Consider the following 17,236-nt stretch of genomic DNA (forward strand, 5'->3'; position numbering starts at 1 on the left):
CTGCAGACAAGAATAAAGAACACTACAGTGATAGAGCACATCCTGACACATCGTACGTACACACACACACACACACACACACACACACACACACACACACACACACACACACACACACACACACACACACACACACACACACACACACACACACACACACACACACACACACACACACACACACACACACACACACACACACACACACACACACACACACACACACACACACACACACACACACACACACACACACACACACACACACACACACACACACACACACACACACACACACACACACACACACACACACTTCAGTACTCACCTGTCTTTACAGGAGAAGCCGGGAGAACTAAGAGTAAGCAGCTGACTGGATGCTTCCTTGGATTCAATGACAGAGCTTAGCTGCAGCACTGTCATTATAACCCCACGCTTCCGATTCTCCTCCCACACACCTCTCTCCACTCTCTAGCCGCGCCCACCGCCCGCCTCCGTTACATTGTGGCTGCTTACACGTTGTTCTACACACACGCAGCTCGGGGAGAGAGAATACTATGGATCCTCCCAGATGATGCTAGAAAGCCGAAGAATGTCAGTGGGGCAAAGGTGCGTCCCTCTCGTGCAATGCTTCTCTCCAGTAACTTTTTTTAATAGAAGCTCAAGGAAACTCTTTGTTACCGTCTAAACATTTTCTGATTACAGTCAAGAATTATCAGATAGCTTTAGGCCCTGTTTTCAATTGCAGGGTAACGCCTTGTTAACATCTACCTAGCGCAGATGGCCGTGCGATCCGAACGCAGCGCATACGATCGCACGCCATCTGCACCGCTGCGCTGCTGATCCCATCCATTGACAGTCATGGGATCAGCTCTGCGCTGCCGTGCAAAATGCATGCAGCAGTACGCAAGCGCTTCCTAGCGCATCGTACTGCTGCGCAGCGTAGTAGATGTGAACGGTAGAAGGGCTGTCTATGCTCTTTTGCAGTTCCTACGTTTCAGCACATCATACGCGCTTCATGTGCATGGAAGCGCGTATGATGTGAACGAGTCCTAAACCTGTGTTGCGTTATCCTATTTTACCACAGCTGCAAAACCACTGAAAGTTTATGGAAACTTTCACTCATCGTAGGCTGTTGCGGTGCGCCGGAAATATATGATCCTATGCAAAGGCAACAGCATGTTACCGCAAGCACCGTGCTGAACGCATAGTGCTTGGGGTAATGGAAGTTTATGGGGGAGCGATGCGAGTAGTGATGGGCGATGCTGTAGCACCCCTTGAATTCTCATTAGCACCTGCAAAGGGGGTGCCGGTGCTAGGGTGGCCACTTGCAGAACCCCAGAAAGGACATCACACCCTGAAAAGGAGGACATCGCACTGAGGACAATGGCGCACAATAGTCCACATGGTGGAGGGCCGGCCGGCTGACCACAAAATGCAATCAGATTTGCATAAGATTTCCCCACAAAATGCAATCTTATTGGCAGCAGATTTCCCCACAAATGCAATCTTATTGGCAGCAGATTTCCCCACAAATGCAATGAGATTGGCAGCAGATTTCCCCACAAATGCAATCAGATTTGCAGATGATTTCCCCACAAATGCAATCTTGATGGCAGCAGATTTCCCCACAAATGCAATCTTACATTATTAAGCAGACCACCATTTTTAAGCAATATGAGAAAGAAAAGTGATCTCGCTGCTGCTGAAAAGTGTAAAATAGTTGAATGTCTTGGATAAGGTATGAAAACCTTTACACTTCTCAAACTTAAAGAGACTCTGTAACATTAAAAAACGCCCCTGGGGGGGGGGGGGGTACTCACCTCGGGTGGGGGAAGCCTCGGGATCCTAATTAGGCTTCCCACGCCGTCCTCTGTCCCACGGGGGTCTCGCTGCAGCCCTCCGAACAGCCGGCGACAGACCCGACTGAATATTTACCTTTGCAGGCTCCAGCGGGGGCGCTGTGGCTGCTGTCGGCTCCGAAGTGCACGGAAATACCCGATCTCAGTCTGGTCCGCTCTACTGCGCAGGTGCCGGAGAATTGCGCCTGCGCAGTAGAGCGGACCCGACGGCGATCGGGTATTTCCGCCTACTTCGGACCCGACAGCCGTCAGAGCGCCTGCGCTGGAGCCGGGAAGGTAAATAATGACGTCACCGCTGTACGGAGGGCTGCAGCGAGACCCCTGAGGGACGGAGGATGGCGTGGGAAGCCTCATTAGGATCCTGAGGCTTCCCCCACCCGAGGTGAGTACCCCCCAGGGGACGTTTTCACATTACAGTTCCTCTTTAAGCATGATCATCATACTGTTGTGGCTGACTCAGGCCACGTTCACATCATGAGACACAGATGGCCGTGCGTGTGGAACGCAACGCGTACGAACGCACGCCATCTGCGTGTCTATGCATTGCGTGGCTGATCCCATTCACTGAAAGTGAATGGGTCAGCCGCACGTTTTGGTAAAAAATGCGTGCAGCATGCGTTCCCGGACTGCACTGGTCCGGAACGCATGCAGTGTGAACATCAGACAGTGCAGTCTATGCACTGTCTGATGCCGTGCGTGTCTGCCTCCTGCACACGTTACCGAAATACGGACGGCAACGCATGCAGTGTGAACGGGACCTCAGAGTACACACGGGATTGTGCAGATAAAAGCAAAATGAGGAAAAGTTCTGCCAAACAAATACAGTCGCTTAAGAGAGCAGTTGCTAAAATGCCACAACAAAGCAGCAAACGGGTGTTTGAAGCTGCTGGTGCATCTGGATTCCAGTGAACATCAAGGTGGACGATCATATTGCAGTTATGCATAAACCTTCTATTTAGCCTCCCCTAACCAATGCTCACAAGCAGAAATGACTACAGTAGGCCCAGAACTATAAGAAGAATAATTTTCCGTCTTGTTTACTGGTGAGTGCCGTGCAACCCTAGATGGTCAAGATGGATGGAGATGTGGACGGCTGGACGCCCACCATGTCACAGTAAGACTGGGACATTAGCAAGAAGGTGGCAGTAATAGTTTGGGTCGGAATCATGGGGAGAGAGCTGGTCAGCCCCTTTGGGGTCCCTGAAGGTGCTAAGACGACTTCTGACAAGTATGTGGAGTTTCTGACTGTCCCATTTTCTTCCATGGTACTTTAAGAAGAACTGTGCTTTCTGTGACAAAATCGTCATGCTTGACAATGCACCAGCTCATGCTGCAAGGAATGCCTCTGCACCATAGGCTGCTATCAGCATAAAAGGAGATAAACTCATAGGGCTGGTGCACACCGAGCGGCTTTTTGGGCGTTTTCAGATCCGCTTGCGGCTGCGGATCTGCTTGGTCAATGTATCTCAATGGGGTGGTGCACACCAGAGCGGCAGGCGTTTTGCGGAAACGAAAAATGCCTGGATGAGGCATTTTTTGGATTTCGGATGCGTTTCTGCCTCAATGTTAAGTATAGGAAAAACGCAAACCGCTCTGAAAAACGGCACTTCAGAGCGGTTTTGCAGGCGTTTTTGTTACAGAAGCTGTTCAGTAACAGCTTTACTGTAACAATATATGAAATCTACTATACTGAAAACCGCAGCAGCAATCCGCAAAACGCTAGCAAAACGCCTCATAAAAATAAAAAAAAGCGTTTAAAAATCTGCTAGCATTTTGCGGATCTGCTAGCGGGTTTTGGTGTGCACCAGCCCTTAGTGTGGCCCTCATCCTCCCCTGACCTTTATCATACTGAGAACCTTTGGAGCATCCTGAAACAAAATATATATGAGGGTGGGAGGCAGTTTACATCCAAACAGCAGCTCCAAGAGGCTATTCTGACATCCTTCAAAGAAATTCAAACGGAAACTATCAAACAACTCACAAATTCAATGGATGCAAGAATTCTGAAGCTGCTGTCAAATAAGGGGGTCCTATCTTGACCCATAACTTGACCTGTTAAGATGTTTTGATTGAAATTGCTTTTGATTATAGTAAATATGACCTTCTAATGCTGCAAATTCAACAAATGCCCATTTTCAGATCTTTGCAGCCTATAAAATGTTTTAAAACTATGTTGAGTGTTATAATTATGCTCTTATGGTTGATGACTGCCACTTGCATCCACTACTTAGGAAAATCAGAGGGAAATATCATTTGCATAATAATTTGGAACGTGGTGTATTTGCTGCAGAACCTTTGTGTACTTTGCTTTGAGTACTAACTCATTATATTGCCCCTCTAATAAGTGTCCCCATTATTACTACCCTCTTCAAAGGGACCCCCATTGGTGCTCCCTCATAGTTTGCCACTTTAATTCACACTGATGGCAGGGATATACACAAGACCGGTTCTTTCATGAAGTATCGTGAATCACGTGCTTCAGGGTGGCAGCAATTTGGGAGCAGCAAGAGGCAGCTCCCATTTCCAAATGTCCCCCTCCTTACACTCCCTTGCTTGTAAATAAAGCATGAGGCTTGCTTTTTTTCCACCCCCCTCCCTCGTAGCAGCAGAGACACCATATAGCATAGTAGCGGAGTCTTGTCACTCACGACTTGCCGGCTGAGGAAGTGTGCTTATCACTTTACGGGGATGACACGGAGGAGGAGGGACGAGGCTGCCAAATGCCAGGTATCATTATTACACACGGATGTGCAATATTGGCTCCCGCATATTTCTGGCAGCGGCATTATAAAAGCCTAGTTTAGTTTATACAAGAGGATGTAAGAGCAGCGATTTACACATCCCTAGGAGTAACTCAAGGTTTATCATCTCGAGCCCCTTACATGCCATTATCTCATGTCACATTTCTTCACAATCTCCAAATCTATACATATCCTTGAATTTGGAGGCTTTGCACACCAGAGGCAAGAATATCAAGTGAATGTCTTATTTGCTTGGGGAAGGGCATGTTGGGGGAGGGGGGTCTCACAATGTTTGCTTAAAGAGAACCCGAGGTGGGGTTCTGACAATGCTATCCGCATACAGAGGCTGGGTCTGCCTATACAGCCCAGCCTCTGTTGCTATCCAGATCCCCTAAAGATCCCCCTGCGCTCTGCTATGCTCCATAAATCACAGCCGCGCTGTGCGGGCTGTGTTTACCTATGTACTGTCAGTCTCTGCTGCTCCCCCGCCTCCTGCATAGCTCCGGTCCCCACCCGCATCCCTTCCCTCCAATCAGCGGGGAGGGAAGGGACGCGGGCGGGGACCGGAACTATTCAGGAGGCGGGGGGAGCAGCAGACTGACACTACAGAGGTAAACACAGCCCGCTGCGACACGTTGCCATTCGCGCGATCGCGGCACTTTGCGAGCGCAAAAGTCCGTGAACGGCACTTCACGTGCTAACTGTTTAGCACACCGGTGCTAAACAGTTAGCACGGCTTTGTAAATCAAGCCCCTGGATGTTCGGGTCGGTTCGGCCGAACATCATCCAGATGCGTATCTGACCGTGGGGGGCTGCAGAGCTGGAGGGGGTAGCAGGCAGGACGGGGGTATTGAGCAAAGCGGCAGGGAGGGGGGTCGGATTCCCCTCCCCCCCTCCCTCACCTGGGTCCCCTGACCTCCGCTCCCCTCCAGCTTTAAAAAGTTAAGTAGCAACGGCTACTATTAAGAGGTAACGGGCGGGGATCACTCATCTCCTCCGCGTTCCAGCGTACGCTCCACTGACGTCACTTCCTGCAACGCCGTCCACTTACAATACAGTTGACGGCGTTGCAGGAAGTGACGCCAGTGGAACGCAGTCTGGAACGCGGAAGAGGTGAGTCATCCCCGCCCGTTACCTCTTAATAGTAGCCGATGTTAACTTTTTAAAGCTGGAGGGGAGCGGAGGTCAGGGGACCCAGGTGAGGGAGGGGGGATCCGACCCCCCCCCCCCCCCTCCCCGCCGCTTTGCCCTATGCCCCCGTCCTGCCCTCTACCCCTCCAGCTGGGCGGCTGCCCCGCCCACCGCTGTTCGGCCGAGCACCATGAGGTGCTCGGATGGGTTCGAGCAGAACCCGAACACCCCGATATTCGGGGAATAACGAACAGTGGCAAAAACTGTTCAAACAACACTAGTCTAGACCAGGCATGGGCAAACTTGGCATTGCAGGAGTCTGACAGCCACAGCCATGACTCATAAAGGCAAATGCATTGTTGGATTTTGTAGTTCCTTAACAGCTGGAGGGCCAAGTTTCCCCATGCCTGGTCTAGACTCTATCTTAGAGGTCATCCCTGAAGCCAATAACAAGTGATTCCAGTGGACATTTTTATATGTTATTAACATATCACAGAACACTCAGGAGATAAAGTTAATTGTGCATGGGCCGCTGTGAGGCTAGGGACACACCATTGAGGAAGGTGTTCTATATAAATCCAGACATTCTTATCTCTCAGCTCCCTCTCACATGTGTAGGAAGGATAAATTGTGTGGGTTGGAACTAGCTGCTCCAATGAATGGTGACCAGGAAAACAGCTGCAGTAGTGGAGCAGTGAGAGAAGAATTCAAATTCAAAACATACATGAACACATGAGATCTGATTGTAAAGGTTGCAGGAGATCTGCAATCAACGGATCGCTCAGAAACAGCCTTATCAGTCCGCCGACAGCGCGTACACACGGACCGGTCGTTGCCTCCCGTAGGACGTGTGTACGGGCCTTATTGCTGGGAATACACGGGTTGTTTTTGCGGCAGATAGATGGTTAGATAGATAATTTCCGACCATGTCCGATCTCCCGTTCGATTGTTTTGCCGCTCGATTCCTGATAGAGGTGAATGGAAAAAGATAAGAAAAATGAGCAGAAGATAAGAGAATTGAGTGGAGAATCGAGCGACAAAATCGATCAAGCGGAAAAAACGACCTGTGTATTCCCAGCATATCTCCTGAATACACTTTAGTGTTACAACCATTTGCAGCAGGGACGCCAGTCAGAGCATTTTAGAAAGTTGCTGTCATCAGAGGAGAATAACAAAAAAAAAAATAAAAAAAAAATGGGCCCCTGTTTTAGGCACAATAGAGCAAACCAGTAACTCCCCCCTCCCCCCCCCCCATTTTTTTAAAGATTGGTCTGCCCCCCTCCACCTGTGCTTACGCTGCGCACGCCACAGAACCCCTCCCCTTTCTTACTGCAAGCAGTCATTACAGCAGCAGTTATAATACATATGAGCAGTACTGTGTCCACGCCATACAACTGCCTTTTGGTTTAGATTATATCCTCCCTCTCCTCTCCTGTGGATATGAGTGGACATGGCAATGACAATCTACACTTCATACATAATGAGGTGTACAGTGCAGTTACTCCATGAACAGATGCAAAGTTTGCAGGGAAGCTACAGTATGTCCCATTCCTACAGTGTCTTATAATTAAAGGAAATCTCAAGTGTAGTAAAAAAAACTATTTTAAACTTACCTGGGGCTTTTTGCAGTCCCCTGGAGTGATCCTGTTCCAATGCCGTCCTAAGTCCCTCTGGCCAGCAGCCGCGACCCCTGCAAAGCTGGGTGGTCGCTGCCAGTCGGCTGCTGTTGCGCATGTGCGGCCCCAATTCCATGCGCACCATGATCACACTGCAGGGAGAGCTCTGCGCATGTGCAGTAGCATTTTCCACAGCGCGGTGAGGAGGTGCGTGGCCAGTCAGCCTTGCGGGGGTTGCTGCTGCTGGCCAGGGGGACTTAGAAGGATCACTCCAGGGGACTGCAAAAAGCCCCAGGTAAGTTAAACTAATTTTATTATTACCCACAATTTTCCTGATGGTGTGCTACACAAGGTACTTTCTTTCAGGCTGGTTTTATACTAGAAAGGTACGTTTGTGGTGCGAGCCCCCTTCCCCCAAGCCCCCCCCCCCCTTCTCCTCCGCACACCCCTCGTCTGTAGTAAAACAGGGTTTACAATGCAAATGTAAAAGGGGCCTCAACATACAATTTATCACTTTTTCTTCTTTTCAAATGTTCAAAAGTAAGGCTGTACATCTTTGCAGAATGATGCTATCAATGTATGCCTCTGCTTGCCCTCTCCTCTCTGTTGCTGACCTACAAAAAATAAACTGCACAGACCGTATTACTGCTTTTTATGTATGTTAGACAGGCACTCCACCAGGTGTCAGTGATTACACAGTGCTCTCACTCTGTGCTGGACACAAACAAACAAAACTCTGATTTCCAGGAGTTCACTAGAACCTCAAGAATACAAGGTGGATTAAGCGCTTTAAGATACATTCCAATCCACAACAAGATTAGAAGTCTTCTCTCTTTTAATTTGTTTTTTTTACTACAGAAAAAAACCATAAAAAAGAACAACACATAGCATAAAACAAGTGCCGTCAAGTGCACACTTACGCTTTCAATAATTTTCAGTGGCGTATCACAGTGTAATGGCGGTTTCCGCCCAGACTCTCAAATGGTCAGCATAGTCTGCGGCTACTATCTCCCTCTGTTGTCAACTCCCGGGTTCTGAGGAGAACAGGAGTTGGGAAGTGGGAGAAGAAGTTGCCACCAGCAGGAGATAGTAGCGAGCAAGAAGCTGCAAACTACAGTGATCGTTTGGGTGCATGGGTGGACACTGACAAAACATTGTTATACATGATTGAAAACCCATGGACACGCAAGTGTACACTCAAAGCAAGTCTGAAGCGAAAATTAAAAAAACATACTCTCTTAAGGAGAGGGAAGGCTCTAGGTCCTATAGAGCCTTCCCGTTCTCCTCATGGTGCCCGCATTCCAGCACTGGATCCCCCATTAGCAGTCTACGACTGATCAATCGGAGACTGCTCACTTCTGCCGCTGTGGAAGGCTTCGGCAATCTTTGGTTGCTGAGTGCACCCCAACACGGGCCACTCTGTACTGCACATGCGCTTATGACCCATCAGTCGGAGACCGTGAGGAGAACGAGAAGGCTCTATAGGATCCAGAGCCGTCCCTCTCTTTATGTGACTATCTGTTTTTTTATTATTATTTACACTTCAGACTTGCTTTGAACACAGATAGTGTCCCATATGCAATTAACTTTTTTCCTGAGTTTTCTCCTAGATGATATACGGCCCGTTTCCACTATCGCGGTTTCCGCCGCGATTCCGCAGTTTCCCCGCACATGAATCGCACGGGGAAACTCTGCCATAGGGGATAACGGCGCCTCGGCCGAATCGCTTGCGGGAGCGATTCGGCCGGAACCCCCCCGCAGAATTTGCGGCGGAGACTGCGAATCCCATAGCCGTGCATGGCACAGCTCATGGGATTCGCCTGCGATCCAGCCTACCCACTCAGTGCCGGCGTGCGTCTGCGAGACGCACGCCGCACTAGTGGAAACGAGCCCTTATTTAAACTTGCCAACAAAATGCATTTTAAACCAATAGCAAGAAAGAAAATACTAATAATTTTGATAGTGCTCTTTCACCTTTTTGATACTTTTTCAATTGCAGAGTGTTAAAGCTCCCTTACTAAAATGCTAAGAAAAACAAAAGTTTGCTTTCTTAAAACAGAAAGAATTTGCGATAATTCAGGTTTGGGTGAGCTTGAGATGTCTCCCAGTGCATCACTGCTGAATGTATGCAAATTTACTATTGTTGCCCTTAGAAGCTAAACACACCTCCAGAACCACTGGAATGCAATGATGTGTCAGCTTGTTAATTTGTACAGAGCAGGGGTCGAGTCCTGCGTGAACGCGGGGGGACGACCAGGGCTGTGGAGTCGGTCCAAAAATCCACCGACTCCGACTCCAACTCCTCAGTTTAGGATTCCTCCGACTCCGACTCCACGACTCCGACTCCTCTAATTTGCATATTACAATTTTGTTGATTAAAAGTATGGAACATGAAATTCGTCTCTTAACTGCCAACGCTTAGGAATTTTACAAGACAACTGAAGTGAGAAGGATATGTAGACTACTATATTTATTCCCTTTAGACTAAAACTAGTCCTTGGTAAGAGTACTTGTAAAAGGTACAAACCGGAACAAAGAACATCTATCAGGCCCTAGGCAATGTAAGTGTGGGTACATGTAAGAATGATGTGCAGGTACTCTGCAGGGGAATGAGGAGATTGAACACAGAGGTGTTGTCTGTTTACAATGTGGACAGCATTCTCAGTGGATTCCCTGCAGCTCTGTGGGGAGTGCATATGTAGAGTATAGTACTACTGTGTAACAAAGTAAACCTGAGACAGATGAAATTAAAGTTTTTTTTTTAAACATACCTGGGGCTTCTTCCAGCCGCCTTCAGGATAATCAGTCCCTCTATGTCCTCCTCCACCACCTGGATCTTCTGCTATGAGTCCAGGTACTTGAGCCAGTCAGGCGTAGTGCGCATGCACACACTCTGCCGCCAGGAGCATACTACACCTGTGCAGCACTATTGCGCAGGTGCAGAATGTTCCTGGCTGTGGGAGCGGCATGCGGCCGGACAGCGCTGACTGGCTGAATTACCAGGACTCATAGCAGAAGATCCGGGTAGTGGAGGACAGCGAGGGACTGATTAGCCTGAAGGGGGCTGGAGAAAGCCCCAGGTATGTATAAAACTTTACTTTTCATCCCTTTAATTTGTAGTCACCAAACCAAATTTTAATAACATATCACATTATTTGATTTCATCAGCAAAGGGAGTGCATACATTTGCATAAATCAGCATCAATGCAGAATTATTTCCATCTCGTTGACCATCTCTATTAGTGACACAGCTACACATCAGGCTTTATTCTTACAGCATAGATGTTATTTAGTATATATAAGAGATTCCTGTGTACACATCATATATACAGTCACAATCAGATATGTATATCTGACCTTAAAAATACGGGGACTGCTTTACTGAAGCAGCACAAGTAACGAATTTTGACTGGTTTATTTCATTTTTGTAGACTAAGCACAGCTATTACTGTATATATACTGTATATATACATTATTTTTAATGACTATTCTCTGAGAAATAGAACATTTTATCATATTTTCTATTTTAATTACAGTTACAAATTCATTAGGAGTCGGAGTCGGTGCATTTTTTCCCGACTCCGACTCCAGGCACCCAAAATTGCCCGACTCCACGACTCCGACTCCACGACTCCGACTCCACAGCCCTGGGGACGACGTCCACTCACTTTTCTTGGAGAGTGGACGCCGTCCCCCCTAGCACCCTGGAGGGGAGCAGCGCAGCAGAGAGGAGCATTGGGCAGAGCAGCGGGGAAGGGCGGACGTTTCCCCCCCCCCCCACTTCCCTCACCTTGGGGCTCCTCTCCCTGGCTCTCCCCTCCAGAACAATGCGGTGGCTGGCAGCGGCGGCGGTGGCTGGCGGCGGTGGGCAGGACTTACCACCTCCAGTGTTCCGGCGAGTGGACGCTGTGCGTGCGTGCGTGCGTGCAGCTAGTCTAGTCTTCACTAGACCAGACTAGCTGCACGCATAGGCACAGCGTCCACTCGCCGGAACACTGGAGGAGGTAAGTCCCGCCCACCGCTGCCAGCCACCGCCGCCGCAATGTTATGGAGGGGAGAGCCAGGGAGAGGAGCCCCAAGGTGAGGGAAGTGGGGGGGGGGGGGAAACTTCCGCCCTTCCCCGCTGCTCTGCCCAATGCTCCTCTCTGCTGCGCTGCTCCCCTCCAGCTGGGGGGCCACTATACACCTGGCTACATATACTGGGGCCACTATACACCTGGCTGCATATACTGGGGCCACTGTACACCTGGCTGCATATACTGGGGCCACTGTACACCTGGCTGCATATACTGGGGCCACTGTACACCTGGCTACATATACTGGGGCCACTGTACACCTGGCTGCATATACTGGGGCCACTGTACACCTGGCTGCATATACTGGGGCCACTATACACCTGGCTGCATATACTGGGGCCACTATACACCTGGCTGCATATACTGGGGCCACTATACACCTGGCTGCATATACTGGGGCCACTATACACCTGGCTGCATATACTGGGGCCACTATACACCTGGCTGCATATACTGGGGCCACTATACACCTGGCTGCATATACTGGGGCCACTGTACACCTGGCTGCATATACTGGGGCCACTGTACACCTGGCTTCATATACTGGGGCCACTGTACACCTGGCTTCATATACTGGGGCCACTATACACCTGGCTTCATATACTGGGGCCACTATACACCTGGCTTCATATACTGGGGCCACTATACACCTGGCTTCATATACTGGGGCCACTATACACCTGGCTTCATATACTGGGGCCACTGTACACCTGGCTTCATATACTGGGGCCACTATACACCTGGCTTCATATACTGGGGCCACTATACACCTGGCTTCATATACTGGGGCCACTATACACCTGGCTTCATATACTGGGGCCACTATACACCTGGCTTCATATACTGGGGCCACTATACACCTGGCTTCATATACTGGGGCCACTATACACCTGGCTACATATACTGGGGACACCTATACACCTGGCTACATATACTGGGGACATATACACCTGGCTATACTGGGGATACCTAGACACCTGGCTACATATACTGGGGACACCTGGCTACATATACTGGGGACACCTGGCTACATATACTGGGGACACCTGGTTACATATACTGGGGACACCTGAACACCTGGTTACATATACTGGGGACACCTGGCTATACTGGGGACATCTATACACCTGGCCACCTATTCTGGGGACAACTATACACATGGCTACTTATAGTGGGGACACCTATAGACCTGGCTAGCTATACTGGGGGTACCTATTTTGGGAGAACTGCTGTCAGATATGTATTTTTGCTGTACCGCTGCCAGATTGTGTATGTTGGGGGACCACTGCTGCCAGATTACATGTATTTTGGGTGTTACGTGTATTTTGGGTGATCCACTACCAGGTTTCACGTATTTTGGGGAACTGCTTCCAGATTATGTGCATGTTGGGGGAACTGCTGCTGCCAGATTGTCTATTTTGGGGGAACCACTGCCATATTATCTGTATTTTGGAGGAACCTCTGCCAGATTATGTGTATTTTTGGTGAAATGCTGTCAGATTACATCTACTTTTTGGGGATACATTACGACAGAGCTCAAACTTCCCCTGGCAGACCTTTTATACCACTGCTAAGGTCATGTATAATTGGGCCCACCCATGACCACGCCCACGCTATGCTTAACCACGCCCATTTTTCGCCGCTATGCGCGGCGCAGAGGTTTTTAGGGTGGGTCCACTCCCTTCTTTTTCCAGGACTAGACCCCTGGTACAGAGCAATAATAATCCAACATGCATACAGACTTTCGGATTTTTTGATCCTCATCAGTGCATGGCATGGATTAATTTGGCTCTATGGAGTAGGGCTTGTAACACCGAGAGGTACAGCCTAACCAGCAAGCTCATGGTGAACCAGAACTCATTGGAGTGTGTGAGGGGCTACAATGGTCCTAAAAGCCCCCTTACTAATATGCTGTTTTAAGAAAGCAAACTTGTTTTTCTTAGCATTTTAGTAAGGGGGCTTTTAGGACCATTGTAGCCCCTCACACACTCCAATGAGTTCTTGCTTGCAAGCCACCGCTGGGCTGTATCAAATAACAGTTACCCCCGGTAGTGTAACACAGTCCAAGGTTATCGGGAATCATTTCTACTGTGGACAGACAATCCTCGCTATGCATGGGCCAACGACCAGGAACCCAACATTAATTCCCACTCACACCTAATCGGTACATTGACATGACATTAATTGTAAGCGTGAATATACAACATCATACCATATATGCATCACCAGAATTTACCAGGTCGCAATATCTTATCATGTGAATTAAGCTTAGTTGGTTCTGCAGGTTTATTGGCATCAACTTATACCTTTATGACAAAGACACATCATATCCATGGATTATCCATTGCAACCTGATATATCTCTCAATGAGTTTGTTTGTGTATGTAGGTTGTGCACATGAAAATATAATAAAAGAAAACTATGTATTGTACCATTGTAGGTCATGCGGTATTCATGTAACTAAGGTGGCCATACACTGGTCGATTTGCCATCAGATTCGACCAAAAGATAGATCCCTCTCTGATCGAACCTGATCAGAGAGGGATCGTATGGCCACCTTACTGCAAACAGATTGAATCGATTTCAGCCTGAAACCGATCACAATCTGTGGAGCTGCCGCGCCCCCCCCCCCCCCTGCATACATTACCTGTCCCAGCCGGCGCGAGTTCCCTGGTCCACCGCTGTCTTCTCCGCCTGGTCCCGGCATCTTCTCCCATCACCTTCCGCATCACACATCCGGCATTCGCGTATAACTTTCTGTCACTGCAGTGACACAGAAAGTCATACACTGATGCCGTGATGCGGAAGGTGATGGGAGAAGATGCCAGCCGGGAGGTGACAGCGTTGACTCGCGCCGGTGGAGCAGGTAATGTATCTCCGCTGTATTGCGTCGGTCGTCGGACATTCGAACGCCCTATCGACGCACTACCGACCCGCGAAAAATCTTCCGCACGGATGAATCGACGGGAGCGATGGATTTCGGACGGAAATCCATCGTTCTGTCAGCGGTGTGCGCGGCGATTTCACGGCCGTTTCGATCACTGAGATCGAAACGGCCGTATTTCGGCAGGAAAATCGTTAGGTGTATGGGCTCTTAAGTCAGTACTCGACTAATCTCGCTGCAAAACACATTTACATTTCAGTACCTACATTGTCTTGTTTTCAGTGGATTGGGCACAAAATATATATTCATGGAACAAAAAGGCTTAACTTCTAATCAATTATCAGTACCTTGATTCTATATCATTTGTGTCAGGACATTACATTACCAGATACTACCCACCCCCATAGTATGTTGAATGGGTGGGCTTAATTATCTAATTAACTAGACAAAGGTTTTACACAAAAACATTTGTTGAGGTTATTAAGGGCCGGTTCACACGGACGCTTGGCGGCGTCTACCGTCAAGCGTTCGGGACCCATCGGCTAAACTCTCCCATTCAAGTGAATAGGAGCGTTTAGCATTGCGCGGTTACCGTCGATTACCGTCGATTGCATAAACGCGGCGTTCTGATCCCGATTTAACGCATCGTTTCGGCCGTCCCTAGAAGCCGCATGCAACGTCCAGGGACGGCTAGCCGGCGCGGCTTCATGTCCCCCTGCGGGGACGAGAAACGCTGATCGCGACGATTTCTGTACCGCCGCCACCGAACGGGACGTCACAGGACGACGCGACTTCCTGGCCGCCCCAACGCCGCCTGCCGTCTGTGTGAACCGGCCCTTAGACACATTCTTTGAAAATTTTGCTATGTATTTATTCAGTTGTGTGAATTTACATACATTCTTTCGGTTGTAGACTTTACCCCACCCTGTGGGCTAAATAACCATTCACTTCCTTTGATGAGTCCTTCTACAATCTATCTGTGTCAATGAATCTATACCACACCCTACATAACAATGAGAATACTCTCTGTAGCCTTCCAACCTTGGAGGAGACTATGTGGGAAGGCATTTTACTGTAGCAATCATCCCCCTTTCCTTGGTCACTTATAAATTTCAATTAAAGAAAATAAATATCTCCACTACTGATGTGTGCTAATACCTCTGCACACTGCCAATCTGATTTGCAATTCCGATTTTCCCTGGGCGCTGTTGACATAAGAAAAACGCATAAGAAAAAAACTCAGCATGCAGTACCGATTCAAATTTGCAACTCACAAACGCATGTAAAATCGCGTCCAAAATTGCCAATCGGAATTGCATGTAGTGTGTAAGAGCTCTCAGGAAAATATAACATACCTGACACTACGTCCTACAAGAGAACAAAATCTTTCATCTTAAATACTGCTGTAAGTTGGCCATACACCCATAGATTTTTATCCAATATTCCAAAATGATAAATTCCTTTGGAAAATAATGGATTCCGAATAATTCGATTCCTACCAACCACTGAACAGCAATTCCCATAAGATTCCAGCCGGGAATCTATTACTAATCGATCGTATTGCAGAGTTGCGGTGCCCAATGCAGTGCAAATTTATTGGCCATTAATTTGCCAAAGTTGTTGCTTTTGATTGTTTTTACTTTCCAACTTGTCGGATCGATTTATTCACTTTCCAAAATTGATCGATCTGACATTTGGGGAATCGATTCCTAGCAGCTGAATTTGCAAGGAAATAACTGAGAAAATCGATGAGTGTATAGCAACCTTTACCATTACTTTCCTTGATTGTAGATTAAATTATAAACTTAAAGGGAAGATCCGCGCTGCACATAAAAAAACAAACTGCACTTTCCTGGGGCTTCTTCCAGCTCCTGGCATTCGATCGGTGCCCTCGTAGCAGCTCCTCTCCCTCCTGGCGTCCAGCAGTGAAGAAGCCGACCTCGCCAGGTCGGTGTGAGAGAACGGGAAAAGCCGCCGCGTGTGCTGCTGAGGAGGCGGCTGATTCTGCGTCCAATGCGGCGGTTTGCACGCGGCAGCGTGTGTCTGGTGTGGCTGAGTCTGTTAGTGCATACAGGCTTAGGAATACGCGCGCGCTGAGGCAGAACTCTTATACTGGGCAAGGAGCGGTCAGCTGATCACGCCGATCAGCTGACTCCAGAGTAGGATACTATTGGTTGATCAATTATAGGTGGTGCCTGAGAGCACTACTCCATATATAGTTACTGCTGGCCAGTCTCAAGTTGTCTGCCGTTGCGAACACTACGTGGTAGCACTCAGACCATAGTCAGATCCAACAGTGTGTTTGAACCAGGTGGACCTGGAAATTCACACTGAGCCAGATTACTTGTACTGTTATTCTGTTTATGCTTTGACTAGTTCCAGGGTGTAGAGACCACGGACCTCACACCCAGACTAGGGAACTTGCATTATCAATCTGTTATACTTCAGACTAGTTCCAGGGTATAGAGACCAAGGACCTCACACCCAGACTAGGCATTGTTGATATCTGTTATGACTTACTGCTTTCCTGACTATCCCTCTGATCTCTGATTCGGTACCTCGCATATCTGATATTCCGTTGCCAGACCCTGCTTGCCTTGGATACTGAATCAGCCTCCTGTCTTTGTACTTTATCTGTCCGTGTGTTGCCGACCAGGCGTGCCCGACCTCGAGAGCTATTTCTCCTCTTAAGAGATAGTCTCCAGATCAGATAGTGACATCCACCTTCAGGTGTCACTCACTCTCTGGTCCTTCCTATCTCTAGCCTGACTCCACCCCTTGGAGAGTCTTAGGCTGCTGGAAGGTTCCTGTGCCCTCAAGAGCAGTATTCCTTGCTGTTTCTGATCACCTGCTCAGCAGGTGCATTACTCAAAGTATTATTATTATTATTATTTTTTTTATTATTTATTGTATTTAGAAAGCGCCA

The 17,236-nt window shown here is 48.4% G+C and overlaps 1 protein-coding gene across 1 annotated transcript in view; it reads right to left on the reverse strand.

Annotated features, from left to right (window-relative positions):
• ISYNA1 (inositol-3-phosphate synthase 1) overlaps positions 1-443 on the reverse strand; it is a 90,673-nt gene extending 90,230 nt beyond the window's left edge. Inside the window, exon 1 of the mRNA XM_068233900.1 lies at positions 329-443. Within this exon, the coding sequence (XP_068090001.1) occupies positions 329-423 (95 nt within the window). The 5' untranslated portion in view covers positions 424-443. The remainder of the gene's footprint in view (positions 1-328) is intronic.
• Between the last annotated feature and the right edge of the window lie 16,793 nt (positions 444-17,236).

The sequence above is a fragment of the Hyperolius riggenbachi genome, chromosome 1, assembly GCF_040937935.1.
Source record: "Hyperolius riggenbachi isolate aHypRig1 chromosome 1, aHypRig1.pri, whole genome shotgun sequence".
NCBI classification, from domain to species: Eukaryota; Metazoa; Chordata; class Amphibia; order Anura; family Hyperoliidae; genus Hyperolius; species Hyperolius riggenbachi.